Consider the following 14,516-nt stretch of genomic DNA (forward strand, 5'->3'; position numbering starts at 1 on the left):
GCCCCCAGGCAGCATAAGGGTTTGGCCTAGACCAGTAACAGCTGGTCTCTCGGTGCTTCTCTCGGTGCTTCCTGCCGGCAAGCCCGCAAGAGTCAGTTAGCAGAGTTCCTTTGAACTGTGAATTCAATAGTCCTGTTCGGCGGTGAGGAAGCTGGTGAATTCGCAAAGTTAGTCTACTGAAAGTGGGCGCAAAAGCACAGAGCTAGAGTGGGACGGGGCCGGGAATGTGGGCTCTCTCCCAAATGCCAGGAACTCCCTGACCTGGAAGGCGAAGGCTGCTGCCAGCCGGGAGCACAGCAGGGGGAGTACGAAGGTGAGCCGGGAGCAAGACAGGAGGAGCACGGCAGGGGGAGCAAGGAGGCGAGCCGGGAGCATGGCAGGTGGAGCACGGCAGGGGGAGCAAGGAGGCGAGCCGGTAGCACAGCAGGGGGAGCACAGAGGCGAGGCGGAGCAAGACAGGAGGAGCACGGCAGGGGGAGCAAGGAGGCGCTAGAATGTGGAGGATGGTGGCAAAATAAAACGTGACAACCGCGTCTGGCTTTAAGAAGCGCGGGTTGCCAAGCAATGACTCTTCTTCACCTAGCCTAAATTCAGGGTCCCCGCCCCCCCTCCCCGCCCCTGTTCCCGGCACCCCCAGTTCTGGACAGCCAACCGCGCGATCCCGCCAACAGCCTCTTCCTGCCAGGATCAAAGATGGCGCCGACGGCCCTGTCTTATGACGCGCCCGACTTCCGCCGGAAGTATGCGACTAGTTCCGGGGTCAGGCGGCCTCCGTGTTTCGGGTCTCCCGGGCTCCGCCAGTGGCCAGCAGCTGCCCCGCGCTGTCCCCGTCGCCCTCGCCATGGTGTTCTACTTCACCAGCAGCTGTGGTGAGTGGGCGCCGCCGCCCCCCGCGCCCTTGCCGCCTCGCGGACTGCGCGACCGGCGCCCGGCGGCCCCGAGTGACCCTCTGGTCAGTGCGTGCGGGGACCGTCCTGTAGCTGTCTGTGCTCCCGGTGCGGGTGTGTGTGTGTGTGTGTGGTTCTTCCCCCCACTGCCCAGGGCTGGCCCGCGGCTCGCGCTCCCTGCGAGTAGGCAGAGCGATGGGCATCGCCGCAGCCGCATCCCTGGAGGGCCCCTTTCCTGGCGGTGGCCGGCGGCTGTCCCCCTCGGGCTGCCCCCCGCCCTCGGCTCGGGGCAGCGAGCCCGGGCCTCCCTGCAGTGGGTAGTTCCGCTGCAGGGGCTCGCGGCCACTCCCGAGTGTCCAGCTCCGTGTGCCCTCCCCAGCCAGCGCCCCCTCTCCCGTCTACGCCCTAGACCGTCACACCCGCTGGGCCCGGCCAGCCGTCATCAGCCTTCCCCGGATGGTGATTTGGTTGTTTTGGGGGGTCATGCCTTGCGATGCCCAGGGCTTCCTCCTGACTCTGCAATCGGGAATGAAGTCCTGGCGGTGCTCCGGGGACCATATGGAGGCCGAGGGACTGGGCTGTCCGCTGGACAGTGTTTCCCCCATCACCACCACCACCCAGACCCAGCTCAGGCTGTTTGATTGTGGACTGAGGGTTGGTAGTGCTGTCGCGGCACCCTTTGCGTGCTCGGGAGACAGGAGAGCTGAGCGGGCCCCAGCACGCAGGCACATCCGCTCTGCTCCATGCACTTGCTTGTGTGGCTCCCCAGATTTAAGGACAAGGAAACGGAAGGTCGAACCAGCCTCAGAAATCGTTAGAGGCCCTGGCCAGCCTTTTCTTCTCCTTGTAGCTTTTTCCACCCCTGAGAGAGACTCAATCCTCCATACTGCCCCAGCCAGGGCTGGGAAGAAGGTGCTCAGCGCTTAGAGTTTCCTTAGAGTTCTGGTGGCATTCCAGCTGGAGCCCTGCAAACCCAGATGTCCCTAATAGAACCAATTAGAAGGGACTAAACCGCCCAAGGATCCTCAGTCCCCGTTTCCTCCTTGGCATCTCTTGCACTGCCAGCTGCTTCCAAGTGGGAACGTATTGTGGCCCCTAATCAAATAGTAAATCTTTGCAGTCGTGAAGTTACAGGAGAAAAACATCTGAACTTCTCCAGTGAAAGCGGAGAAACCCTCACACAGTACAGAAAGCCGAGAGGCATAGAGAGTCATTGGGAAGACTCCCTGCAGCCAGCCAGCTGACAGTGGCCACAGAGGGGCTAATTTATTTTTTTTACTTTTTATTTTTTGGCTTTTTGGGTCACACCCAGTTACTCCTGGCTCTGCACTCAGGAATTACTCCTGGCGCTGCTCGGGGGACCATACGGGATGCCAGGGATCGAACTTAGGTCGGCCGAGTGCAAGGCAAATGCCCTCGCCACTGTGCTATTGCTCGGGCCTAGAGGGTCTAGTTTATTTTATTTTATTTATTTATTTAGCTTTGTGGGTCACACCTGGCGATGCACAGGGGCCACTCCTGGCTTTGCACTCAGGAATTATCCCTGGCAGTGCTTAGGGGACCATATGGAATGCTGGAAATCGAACCCGGGTCGACTGCATGCAAGGCAAACGCCCTACCCGCTGTGCTCCGGCCCCTGCTTTGGTTATTATTACCCAGCGATACGACTGATGAGCACAGGAGCTAATCATCGCTGCTACCTGGCTCAGGATAGCAACAGCTCAATTGAGAGGTACTGGAATCATTTACCCAGTTATGGAAAACTCTTAGGCCAGAAGCTATTAAGGAGTATTAAGGTACAAGAGGAGTTGAAGAGCTGGGCACAGATGTCTTGTGGCTTCCTAAATCAGCCTTGACTTTGACACTGGAAACGAAAAATCCCATCACCAGAACACATGAAAAGAATGAAAAGGAAATGATGTGACCCAAAAAGCAAATAATAATAATAATAACCAAAGTACTAGGGTAATCTGATTTTTTGCATGTTGTTTATTGGGGGGTTAGGGCTGCACTAGGGGTCTGCAGCAGGCAAACACCTTCCCTTCTGCACTCGTCCTGCCCCCAGCAAACCTGTTGTTTCCCTGCTGGAGGAAGGTCAGAGGATAGAGCTGGGGTGGCTTGAGCGAGTAGAAAGGAGTCACAGCTCAGGGCCGGAAGCTGCCTCAGCGTGGGCCAGCTGTGATCAGGTCACGCTTCGCCAGCCACGCAAAGGCCCCATCATTGCACAGCTGCTTTTTTTTTTTCGCCTTTCCCCCAAGACGTTGAAGATGTGAAAGGCGGACCAGAGCCATAGGACAGCAGGGCAGTCACTTGCCTTGCACACGGCCTGAGGCAGCATCCCTTAGGGTCCCCTGAGCAGGAGTCCCCTGAGTGCAGAGCCAGGAGTGACCCCTGAGCATTGCAGGGTGTGCCCCAAAACAAAACCAAAAAAGTTATGGAAACACACCCCCACCCTGGGTAGGTTTGGCCCGCGGGCCGCACTCCGCCACCCTCCCGTCTCAGCGGCGAGAGCTACAGAGAGGGAGGTTTCTAATGGTTTTATTTTTGTTTTGTTTTAGTGAATTCATCTCCTTACACGATCTACATGGGAAAGGACAAATACGAAAGTAAGTTTCTGAAGCTGTTTTAAATTTTGATTTTTTCGGCAGGTGAATGGTCCTTGTCGGGCCCCCTGCCTTGCCCGTTGTGGCTTGTCAAACACAAGCTTTAGGCTGCCAGCTACTGACAGACCTACTGTGAGGGCCTTTGGGGGCTGGCCCTGCATGTTTCTGGGAGGAGTGGCCGCCTGGCCCGATGCCTCCCCCTGACTCTGTGCCTCAGGTTTAGTGTCTCTCTGGGAGCTTATCTGGGAGGCGCCAGGCCAGCATGTGTGAAGTTGTGCAGAGGAGGTTCGTGCTGCGCGGCATTCTCATGCTCGGCTTCCCGGGAGCCTGGAATGGTTCTCCAGAAGCAAGTGTGTAAAGACAGTGTGGGGGGCTTGGGGGAGTGCAGGACTGTGAAGGGGAGAGCAGGCCCATCCAGATTGGGGGAGCTGTTTCTGGAATGGACACGGGCAGGCCCGAGCCTGACTAAGACCCGTGGGCTCCTGGAGGGAGTTTTGTGGGTCCCGTGGCGTGGCACAGTCAGGCTGGATCCTGGGTGGCGGGCCTGCCCTGCGTGTCAGAAGACTTCACCTTCCTCCGCGGAAGAGCCTGATGGCTTCTGCCTCGGGACTCTAGGGCCACAAAGGAGTCTCGATTCCCAACCGCTCTCCACACGGTTCCTCCCATCAGCCGGCAGGCAGGGGCCAGCGGGCACCTCTGAGGTGATTGGACCTGGCGCTCTTAGTGTAAAGCTTGTGCTCCCAGACTCCCTTTAAACTATTGCTTCCTGGGGCTGGAGTGATAGCACAGTGGGTAGGGCATTTGCCTTGCACGCAGCCGACACAGGTTTGATTCCCAGCGTCCCATGTGGTCCCCTGACACCGCCAGGAGTAATTCCTGAGTGCAGAGCCAGGAGTAACCCCTGTGCATCGTCGTTGTGACCCCAAAAGCAAAAAAAGAAAATAAACTATTGCTTCACTTTGTTTATGCTTATGTTATCTTCACTGGCGATGCTCAGGGGTTACTCCTGACTCTGCACTCAGGAATCACTCTTGGCGCTGCTCGGGGATGCCAGTGGAATGCCGGGAATCCAACCCAGGTGGACCGTGTGCAAGGCAAACACCCTCCCTGCTGTGCTATGGCCCTGACTTTTATTGCCTCAGCTTTTATAGACATTCCTTAGTAGAAGTGTTCAGGAGCATCCGCATGGCCTTACTGACACGTGTAGCTAGAAACAGCCCAGTGACGGCAATAGAAAATGTTGAAGCTTTTGAAATTTTATCTAATAGGCAGCTTAAGAATTCAAATTGTAGCCGAATGCTTATTAGCGTCACCCCTTCCGCCCCGCCTCACCTAAAGCTCCCTCCACACGTGCCTACTTGGAGCTCCTTTTGGGGTGTACACCTGTCTGTGCTCTGGACTTACTGGCCATCTGGGGCTTGGGGGATTTGGGAACCCTGTGGAATTCCTGGGATTGAACGCAGGTTGGCCGAAAGCACCTTAGTCTCTGTACTGTTGCTCTGCTCCCGAGAAGGGTTTTTGAAAACAAGTTTTACAAAACCGCTTAACCATAGGTATTATAGGAATCCATTTTCTAAGAGAGCCTCTGACTTCTTAGCTGATTGTATTTGTCAGCATATTGTTATCAAATAGAAATACTGGATTTCAAGATACAGGTGTGACTTAAGACTATCGGGCTGTGAGATCTGTGTTGGTGACTTGCAGTCTCGGGGCTGAGGAGGCAGGGAGCTCTTGCAGGGCAGACTGTCCGCCCCGTGGACCTCACTGTGCTCTGTTCTCTGTCTCACTGTAGATGAGGACCTCATAAAGCACGGCTGGCCCGAGGATGTCTGGTAAGTCAGTTTGATTCTGCTTCTCATGATGTGTCGTTCCTGCTCTGATGTTTTTGTTTTGCTTTTTGGGTCACACCTGGCGATGCTTAGGGGTTACTCCTGGCTCTGCACTCAGGAATCACTCCTGGTGGTGCTCAGGGGACCATATGGGATGCTGGGAATCGAACCCGGGTCGGCTGCCTGAAAGGCAAACACCCTACCCACTGTGGACACAGGCAGGGCCCCTGAGGGTGAGGCCGCAGTCCAATGGACGCTCCAGTGCACCCTGCATCTCCATGCGAGCTCTCGCCCCGGCTGGAAGATTGGTGTCACTCTCTGACCTGTCGGGAGACTGGAGGGCCCTGCTGGCATCGGCTGGAGACTGTCAGGCAAATGCAGCCTCTGGGCTGGCTTCCTTCCCCAGCAGCAGGGTCCCGGGTCCCAGCCCACACCCCGCCTGTGTCCCAGGAGATTAAACGGGGCCTCTTAGACTGAGCTCAGCCTGGCCTGCAGTTCCTAGACCCGCCCCAAGCTGGCCACCCCCAACCCCGGCACACCGAGAGTGAGCCCCGTGGGGCGCAGAGCAGCCCATGCTGCTCTCTGAGGCAGCCCTTGGACACTGGTATCTGAGTTCATCCTTGAAGGAGGGCGTTTGACAGGGCATCAAGGGAACCAGAAAGTCGGCAGGGCCGAGGCTTTGTACGCTGGAGGCCCAGGGTTGAACCCTACAGTCCAGAGGTGGCCCACAGTCAAGCCCAGAGACAGCAGGACCCTGGCCATCATGTAGCATCGTCTACGTTCAAGGCTCCCAAGCTTCTGGGTCCTCCTTTCAGGGGAGATCAGCGCCCCCTGGAGGGTCACCTTCATTCAATAGGTGACACAAAGGCCCGTGTACCCTATCGAGCCAGTGCAGGGCAGGTGGTCACCCTCTTCGGGAAGGCCAGGCCGCATCTTGTGCTGGTGTGGCTAGAGAAGGCGGGTGTGGGGTGCCAGCCATCCTTAAGGACTCCCAGGTGGCCTCCTGCAGTTCCTGCGGGTCAGCTCCAAGGCCAGTGCCAGCAGGGACGGGGGGTGGGATTCTGGTGGCAGTCCTGGACAGAAATGTCAGCTGGGGTGGGACAGGAGGCTGCCTGGTGGCCCAGTGGCAGGAGCCAGAGCCTCATGGCAGGGACCATGGGCAGGAGGGCGGTGATCTTGCTGCCATGAACAGGCCCAGGCTCTCCGGGCACCTGCCTCCATGCCAGGGGACCAAGGTGGCTGACTCCTGTGGGCACTGCTGCCTCCAGGCTGCCCCTGAAGTCCTCAGCTCTGTGTCAAAAAGCCAAGCACTCCCAGACGCTCCCTCACCTTGCACCCTGCGGGGAAGGTTCTGTCTGCCGTCTCAGGGCTCCCGGTCCGGGAAACTCCTCTGTCCGCTTCTCTGCTCCTGTCCCAAAGACCCATGGGATGGATCCTGGTCCCTGTACCCACCCTAGCCCCTCCTCCCTAGACGGGTCCCCTGCCCAGAGTGTTCCCCTTATCCCCACCACTGCTCTTGGTCCTTTGTCTTACACCATGTTCTGGATGGAGGGACTGTTGTGGCATCACTTCCAGTGCTCGGCGAGGGGGCGACCTGCTGAAGGCCTGTGGTGGGTTCTTGAGTGCCGGTCGCCGGCAGTGGTTGTTTTTATCCCTTGCTAAAAAGTGGCTTTCATTCCCTGTAGGTTCCACGTGGACAAACTCTCTTCGGCTCACGTGTACCTCCGCTTGCATAAGGTAACTGGATCTAAATGGGCCTTTGTCTTGAGAGATGAGTGTCATCTCTTGCTCTGTCCTTTTTTCTGCAGTTCACTGACAGGAGGTAATTAAACAGGTAGAGTCAGCAGCAGACAGAGGCGCCCCCAAGCCCCCAGCTCTGAAAGGCTGGACAGTCTCGGGCCTGGGAGGTGAGACTCTGCTTCAGGCCACCGGCTCGCCCTGCCATCCTTGTCCTTCCTCTCGCTTTCATTCCCCTCCACCCCTGGAGTCCCACTTTCATCACGGATATTGTGCCTTGGTTAGTGGGCTGATGAGCAGGAACAGGATTCCCGTGTCGCCTGTATAATGAACTTGTTTTCCAGCACGCGGTTGACATTCCTTTAGTGCGTGTAGGGGAATCGTGGGGTATCTGTCCCTCGTATATTCCTCCAGAGCCGTTGGTGTTTGAAGGGAAATTCGGGTAATGAAGCAGTTCTAGAGCCCTTGCTAAGCCCCCTGGGGCTCCCGGGGTGAGCGTCTCACGTGCCCCGGCGGAGCTGTCAGGCCTGCTCTGTGGGCTTCTCACTCCTAGCGGGAGAAGATCAGCACAATGAGGTAGGGCACTTGCCCTGCCCGCGGCTGGCCTGGGTTTGATCCCTGGCACTATATAGGGTCCCCCAAGCCCCTCCGGTAATGAACCCCAAGACTGCTGATGTGGATCACAAGTGAGAGAAGCAGCCTTTGAATCACTCTTTGTTCAGGGGCTCCACCCGCAGATGCTCTAGGATTGCTCAGCCCTGTGGTGCTGCATGGATCCCGCGCCTCCCACTTGCTCAGCCACGGGCCCCAAACCAGTACAGGGTTGGAGTGTCAATGCTCGGGGGTGTCCCCTGCTGGTGTGTGGGTGGGTGAGGGCACTCTCTTCCAGAGTGCGGTGGAGATGGGGTTCTCCTTGGGTCCTGCGTTGTGGATTATGGGAGGAACAGAGGTGACCCGGGGTACTGTCACTTGACTAGAGCTTGGCTTTCCTCCTGAGGGAAAATAAAACCAGCACTGGGTGGTCCCAGGAAACACCTCTCCACACTTGTCGCTTAGGGGTAGTTGACCTCCCTAAAGGGATCTGGAAGAGACAGGCACCGCTAGTATTTCTTGCCAGCAAATGCTGAGGCCTGAGGTACCTCAGCTTTCTTCCTGACTCAGAAGCGGCTGCTAAGATGTGAGGTGTGAGGGTGCCGCCACCTCAGCTGGGGAGACTTCTGTCAGCACAGATCCAAATCCCACATGGTGCTCATGCTTTAGTAGAGCATATGCTTTCCACATACAAAGTCAGGGTTCAATCCCAGTCTCTGTGTATGTGCGCGTACACACACACACACACACACACACACACACACACACACACGGGCTGGGTGTGGCGCTGTGGTATGGATAGCCACACACACACATGCACGCGCACACACACACACACACACACACACACACACACACACACACACGGGCTGGGTGTGGCGCTATGGTATGGACAGCCCTATGTTCTGTCCCCAGCACTGCAGAGATTGTGCAGGGCAGGTCAGGGGTGGCTCGTCTCGCTAGCCCCTCAGCGGCCTGGAAGGGTCCCCAGGCGCAGGCACCGTTTCTCCCAGGTTCTGTGCGGTGAGGAATGATGGCTGTGGCGCTGCTGCTCTCATGTTCTGTGTGTGTGCTCTCTGTCACACACTCAGCAGCAGCGCCTCCCGCCTGTGCCTCTTGTTGCTGTCTACACCCCCTGGCCTGGCTTTCCTTGTCCTGCAGCGCACGGACTGTCATGGCCAAGCCCTGGGTGGGTCGCGTGTAGGAAGTGCCCGCCATGGATGCATCTGGTTTCTGTGTTGCAGGGGGAGAAGATCGAGGACATCCCGAAGGAAGTGCTGATGGACTGTGCCCAGCTCGTGAAAGCCAACAGTATCCAAGGTCAGTTTCCCAGCGCCCTCCTCTGTCTGGAGTGGGTGCGTTTTGGATAAGTGCCGGGAACGTGCCTCGTGCCCATTCCCTGTTCCCCCTCCTGCACATCTCCCCACGAGTGTGTGTCCTTGTGCGTGTCCCCTGTTGGCCTGCGGTGGAGGCTGGACCTGCCCGGGTGGCCCCAGCCCTGCCTGCCCAGAGCCCTTGGCGCCCAGCTGCTGTCTGTAGACAAACACAAGGTGGCGTCCGCCTTTCACTTAAAGATTGAGATTTTTGAGATTCGGGAACATTGGTTTTTATGCACCGCAACTGACAGTGCCCAGGGCTTCCTCCTGGCTCTGCAGTCAGGAATTAACTCCTGGTGGTGCTCGGGGGACTCTCTGGGATGCCGGGGATCGAACTCGGTTGGCTAGTGCACATGGCCTGTGACCTCACGTATGCAGCAGGCAGGGGTGTTGTCTGAAGTAGCCGCGCAGCAGTGACCAGTTTGGGGAGCCTTCCGTGGCCCACAGAGGTGCTGGCCAGCTGCCCCTCTGTTTGTGTCCCCCATGGCCGTCAGGCCCTGGGGCTGCATGTCCCACTCACCCTGTCTCAAGTCTCTGGTCTCCCCACGGTGGCGGTTTCGGGGTTATCTCATAATCATACGGGTTTCCTGCCTCTTCATGAGGGGATCAGCCATGCCCTGGCTGGGTTACAATGAGGACATAACAGTGCTATATGGCCGGGGTTGTGGCGGGTCATGGGGGTCACCAGGGTCAGAGGTCCTCATGGCCTCTCTCAAGACACAGTGATCTGAGGACCTTTGGCTATGGGCCTGGTCTCGCACACTGCAGAAGCCAGTCTGGGATACTAGGGGTGCCTGGGTGGCGGAGGGCCACGTGGGTGGGGAGGAGAGAGGCAGTGTGATCAGGCCACTACTGGCCCCTTTTGTCCAGATCCTCCACCTGGACAATCACTCTGCTGAACTTCTGTGGTAGCTAAGAGGCTCCGTGCTGGAAAGGAAGAGAAGCCAGGAAGGGCTGCAGGACAAGCCATCACTCTGGTTTCCCGAGGCTCCTGCCCCTCCATGCGTGCAGAGCAGCCTCTGGCCCTGGCCCAGTCTGTTTGCTTCACAGTACCCGCAGGCCACTAGCGGGCCCAAGGAGCCCCGTGTGGTCCCGTTCTCTTTCCCGCCACGATGGCGCCTCCCGAGGCCAGTGCGTGGCTCCTGCTGTCCTCTGTGGCCACTTTGCTCCGGGCCCTGCCTGGGGCCTGTGTGGCCAGATGGCTGGGCCTTCCATGGCCGCTGCCTTCTGCGCCTGCTCCTTGGATTACAGGGCCTTGCCCGGGGTGTGGGCCTCCGGCTCGGCGTCACAGGCTGCAGGGTGAAGGTGGCCTCTCGCTCTGCAGGCTGCAAGATGAACAACGTCGGTGTGGTCTACACGCCCTGGTCCAACCTGAAGAAGACGTCAGACATGGATGTGGGCCAGATCGGCTTCCACAGGCAGAAGGACGTGAGTACGGCCCCCGCGGGGGGCTTCCCCTGCTGTCTCGCCCCGGACCCAGGGCCGACCGTAGCCTCAGGGTTCACGCCTGCCCCGGCTCCCCCCAAGGTGAAGCTGGTCACCGTGGAGAAGAAGATGAATGAGATCCTGAACCGGCTGGAGAAGACCAGAGCCGAGCGCTTCCCCGACCTGGCGGCCGAGAAGGAGTGCCGGGACCGCGAGGAGCGGAGCGAGAAGAAAGCCCAGGTCCAAGAGATGAAGCGGAAGGAGAAGGAGGAGATGAAGAAGAAGCGGGAGATGGATGAGCTGAGGTCTGTGTGGGGCTGTCCCCGCGTGCTGGCCCGGGCGAGCACTGCAGGGAGAGGCACCTGCCCCTCTGGGCCGCAGATGCGCCCTGGGGGGCGTCTGTGGAGTTTGGTCTCTTGGTACCTTCAGAAAGAGGAAAGACAGAACTCAGGGTTGAGCTCTCACCAGCTCGGCCGTAGATTCCTCGGTGGCTTAACTGTAGAGGCCAGTGCCAAGCGCTGTTGGAAGCTGCTCTTTAAATGCTTTAGAAACTTGAAGGTAATTGGGGCCAGGAGATAACAGTACATGAGGTGGGGGCGTGCCCTGCAGCTGACCTGGGCTTGATCCCTGGTGCCGCATATGGTCTCCTGAGCCCCCCTGGGGGTGATCCCAGAGCACAGAGCCAGGAGTCAGGCCAGAGCCCAGGTCCCGGGCCAGCCAGGCACATAGCTGCCCCTGAGTGTGACACACTGCTTTCAGTGAGGAAGCGGTGAAAATGCAGTTTGATTTGTTTGGTTTTGTGCCCAGTGCTCAGGTATGCCAGGTGGTTCTTGGGGCCGCACGGAGCCTCCTGCGTGCTCGGAGGGGCTAGTCCTATTCTTCCCCAGGGATGGGTGGTTTGGGGCACACCCTGCCGTGCCCAGGGCTCACTCCTGATGGTGCATGTGGACCTTGTGCCTGTGTCGGCCACGTGCGAGTCCCAACCCTCCCCCTGCTGCATCTCTCTGGCCTCTTCTCTGTGTTTCGAGGGGCACAGCCAGCGGTTCTGGGATCTAACCCGGACTTTACGCACACTGGGCCTGTGAAGCACACTCCCGGCCTGGGGGGACACTTTGTGTTAGTCATCTTACCCTACTTTCTGCTGTCCCCTCCCCCGCCAGCTTTAGCACAGGGTTCTGTCCATGGTGCTGCTTGGTCACTGTCAGGGCTGGCCCTGTCCCCCTTTCTGCTCCTGAAGCTTCTACCCATCCCAGGTGTCCACTCCTCAGATCCGTGTCCCTGGGCCAAGTTCCTCCTGGGCTACACATATCTCCGGAGCCTGTGGGAGTCCCCCTGGGCCTTTGTTCTCTATCCTCTGGGTGACCTGCCCCCTCTCGCGTCCTGTCCACAAGGCTCCGCTTGCCATCGCTCTGCCCTGGAAGGGCGACCTCAGGGGGACTCGGCCACAGGAGCCCGCACGAGTCCTGTGGGCTCCGGCTGCTCCCCCCAGCCCCGGAGCCCCCAGTTGGTGGTCTGGGACCTTCACCCTCTTGGGTTCCCACGACCCCCCGAGTCCCCCCCCCCCCCGCCCCGCTGTGCCCGCCCCCGCTGGCTGGGTACCCTCTGAATGTGCTTTTCTCCTAGGAGCTACTCGTCACTTATGAAGGCAGAGAACATGTCTTCAAATCAGGTATGCGAGCGACACCTGAGCGCTGAGTCACGTCGAAACAAAGCAAAGGCTGAGCCGGGGGCACGGGAGCCGGGCTTAAATGATTTGGTGACTTGCTTGTACCGGCCTTCCTAAGAGCAGACGCCAGTATCCTAGTTCCGTCTCTGAAGAGCTAAACTTAGGGATGTCCTCTGTGAATCAGAGGTGTGTCTTCATAATGGATCACACAGTGGTGTTGTGTAATTAAAGAGAATCTTTTTGCTCTTAGAGAGTTAAGCCCTTGCTGGTGAGGCCTGGTGACATGAGGGTAGTCCTGAAGGGGTCTGCCTCCCCGCCAACGGGTTTCACTCCGCCCTCTGCTCACTCAGGAAGCCTAGAGTAGTAATCAGTGTTGTCTCAGGGCCAGAGCGACAGGACAGCGGGTAGAGGGCCTTTGCCTCGCATACTGTCAGCCTGGTCCCCGAGCCCTGCCAGGACTGAGCCCTGAGCACGGACGGCTAGAGCCCCAAAACAGAACAAATAGGACAAATCCCCCAGTTTCCCCATTGCACCAAAGGATCTGCTGTCCCCAGACCGTGTGTCTTTGTGGTGGTCATTCCTGCTTAGGGAATCTTGTCATCACATATACGCTCTTCCACCATTTTTGAGTGACGAGGCCTGAGGAGACCTTCCCTAGCGCAAGAGTCATCTCCTAGGTCGGTCACTCACTTGAAAGACCTTGACGGTTTCGCTTTTTCTGTTTCCCCCAGGACGGCAACGACTCAGATGAGTTCATGTGAACAGAGACCAGGACTTTTGAAAGACATGAGTTTAAGGACGGCTGCAGATGTGTTGATTTCATCTAGGTCGGGAATTATAAAGCCAACCAGAACTCTACCTTCTTCCTACAAATGTTACCAATCTTGCAGTTGGGAGAAGAACTCTTGCCCCTCCCCTCCTTTTTTTTTTTTTTTTTTGCTGACAAAAAAGAATCAGATATAACTATGTATTTCTATATGTGTAAAATATAGTCGAACTTGAGGACAACCTCTGGCTCTGGGCAGTGGGGCTGCTTCTGCCAGCCTGGCCGTGTTCTCCGGACAGCAAGGGGGGGCCTGTGACTCTCAGACCTCGCCTGGCCGCCGATTGCAAGCACCTTCCTTTCCGGGAGGAGGAGCATCTTGGTGAACAGCTTGTGAACGTGTCTCTCTCGCTCGTCTCCTGCTTTCTGAAACCCAGGTCGGAAGGAGACCGGAGTTTCCAGAAGGTTCTGTGGCTGCACATCTGCACCCAGCCCTGCCAGCCCCCCGGCCCGGAGTCTGGTTCTCTGTGCCCAAGGGAGATGGTGGCAGGCCACAGAGCTGCAGGAATCCCTGAAGGTGGCAGCTCCCCACTTCCTGCGCTGGAGGCCACCTCCCCGTCACCGGCGAGAGAGGGCAGTGGCGCCTCCAGAGCCGAGCAGGGCGGATGTTCGTGGGTCCCGAGAGGATTGAGTTGTGAGCCCGGCCGGCACTGTGGGCTCAGTGACTGATGCCTATGGGACCCTCTGCTGTCCCCGGCGCCACCGTCCTGTTCCTGAGTCGAGGGTCCATGCGGCAGCCCCTGTTGGAGGAGACCACCGGAACAGCAGAGGGAGAGCAGGGTATCTGGGGGCACAGAGCCTGCTGTCACGCATGTCTGGGTGCAGAGCCTGTTCCCACATGGTCCGGGGGTGCAGAGCCTGTGCCCACGTGTGTCTGTGGGGGTGTAGAGCCTGTCCCCACATATGTCTGGGGGGTGCAGAGCCTGTTGTCATGCATGCCTGGGGGTGCAGAGCCTGTCCCCACACGTGTCTGGGTGCAGAGCTGTCCCCATGCATGTCGGGCATGGAGCCTGCTCCGTGGTCAGCTGCTGCCCTTCCCCCCTCTCTCCCACATCATCCCGGGAGTAGCATTTTGGACTGTGGGTCTGGCCAAGAATTTTCCCTTAAGCCCAGGTTGGTCTGTGGCCTCAAACTGGAACATTCCTCGAGGCATGGCTCATGGGTGACCCTTGGAGATAGGTGTGGGAGATGAGTCTGGGAGAGAGTGCGGGCCTGTGTCCTGTGTGGGGGTATGGGTGGGTGTGCAATGATGTCCAGCCTAGTGTTCTGTGATTTAAAAAATAAAGACATTTTTTCTTTGAAAGGGCGTCATCCCTGAGCTGGTTTTGAGGGTGAGATGGTGGGAAAGGAAATTCAGTCCCTGCCCCAGCCCCGATTCCTCCCGGGGGCTCCAGGTGCACACCAGGAGAGCTCTGGCCTCTCTGTGAGGCTCCTTGGCCTTCACCTGCTGCGGAGGGCGAGGCCCAAGGCGTGGCAGAGCCTCAGCGTGCCACGGTCTGAAGCAGGCTTTGCAGGGGAGACCCGGGCCTGCTCCCTGGCACCCCATGCTCTCCTGAGCACTGCCCACGGTGACCCAGAA

The 14,516-nt window shown here is 58.3% G+C and overlaps 1 protein-coding gene across 2 annotated transcripts; it reads left to right on the forward strand.

The window, feature by feature from the left end:
- The first annotated feature begins 728 nt into the window (after nucleotides 1–728).
- CCDC25 (coiled-coil domain containing 25) lies at nucleotides 729–14,243 on the forward strand. 2 transcript variants are annotated; one of them, XM_004614692.2, is made up of 9 exons: nucleotides 729–869; nucleotides 3,446–3,493; nucleotides 5,283–5,322; nucleotides 7,005–7,056; nucleotides 8,892–8,967; nucleotides 10,348–10,451; nucleotides 10,551–10,753; nucleotides 12,072–12,117; nucleotides 12,846–14,243. In XM_004614692.2, exons 1-9 carry the CDS (start codon nucleotides 743–745, stop codon nucleotides 12,873–12,875), a joined length of 726 nt encoding a protein of 241 aa, XP_004614749.2. In that variant the 5' UTR covers nucleotides 729–742; the 3' UTR covers nucleotides 12,876–14,243. The 2 variants fall into 2 exon arrangements, with proteins under 2 accessions (XP_004614749.2, XP_054977129.1); XM_055121154.1 differs by lacking the exon at nucleotides 729–869 and adding an exon at nucleotides 935–952.
- Nucleotides 14,244–14,516: the final 273 nt, after the last annotated feature.

Source organism: Sorex araneus, chromosome 1, assembly GCF_027595985.1.
Source record: "Sorex araneus isolate mSorAra2 chromosome 1, mSorAra2.pri, whole genome shotgun sequence".
Taxonomy (NCBI): domain Eukaryota; kingdom Metazoa; phylum Chordata; class Mammalia; order Eulipotyphla; family Soricidae; genus Sorex; species Sorex araneus.

Coding starts and splice junctions, on each gene's coding strand:
- CCDC25 (XM_004614692.2), top strand. CDS start 743: ATGCGACTAGTTCCGGGGTCAGGCGGCCTCCGTGTTTCGGGTCTCCCG. Junction 10,452..10,550: donor GCTTCCACAGGCAGAAGGAC/GTGAGTACGGCC, acceptor GCTCCCCCCAAG/GTGAAGCTGGTCACCGTGGA. Junction 12,118..12,845: donor AGAACATGTCTTCAAATCAG/GTATGCGAGCGA, acceptor TGTTTCCCCCAG/GACGGCAACGACTCAGATGA.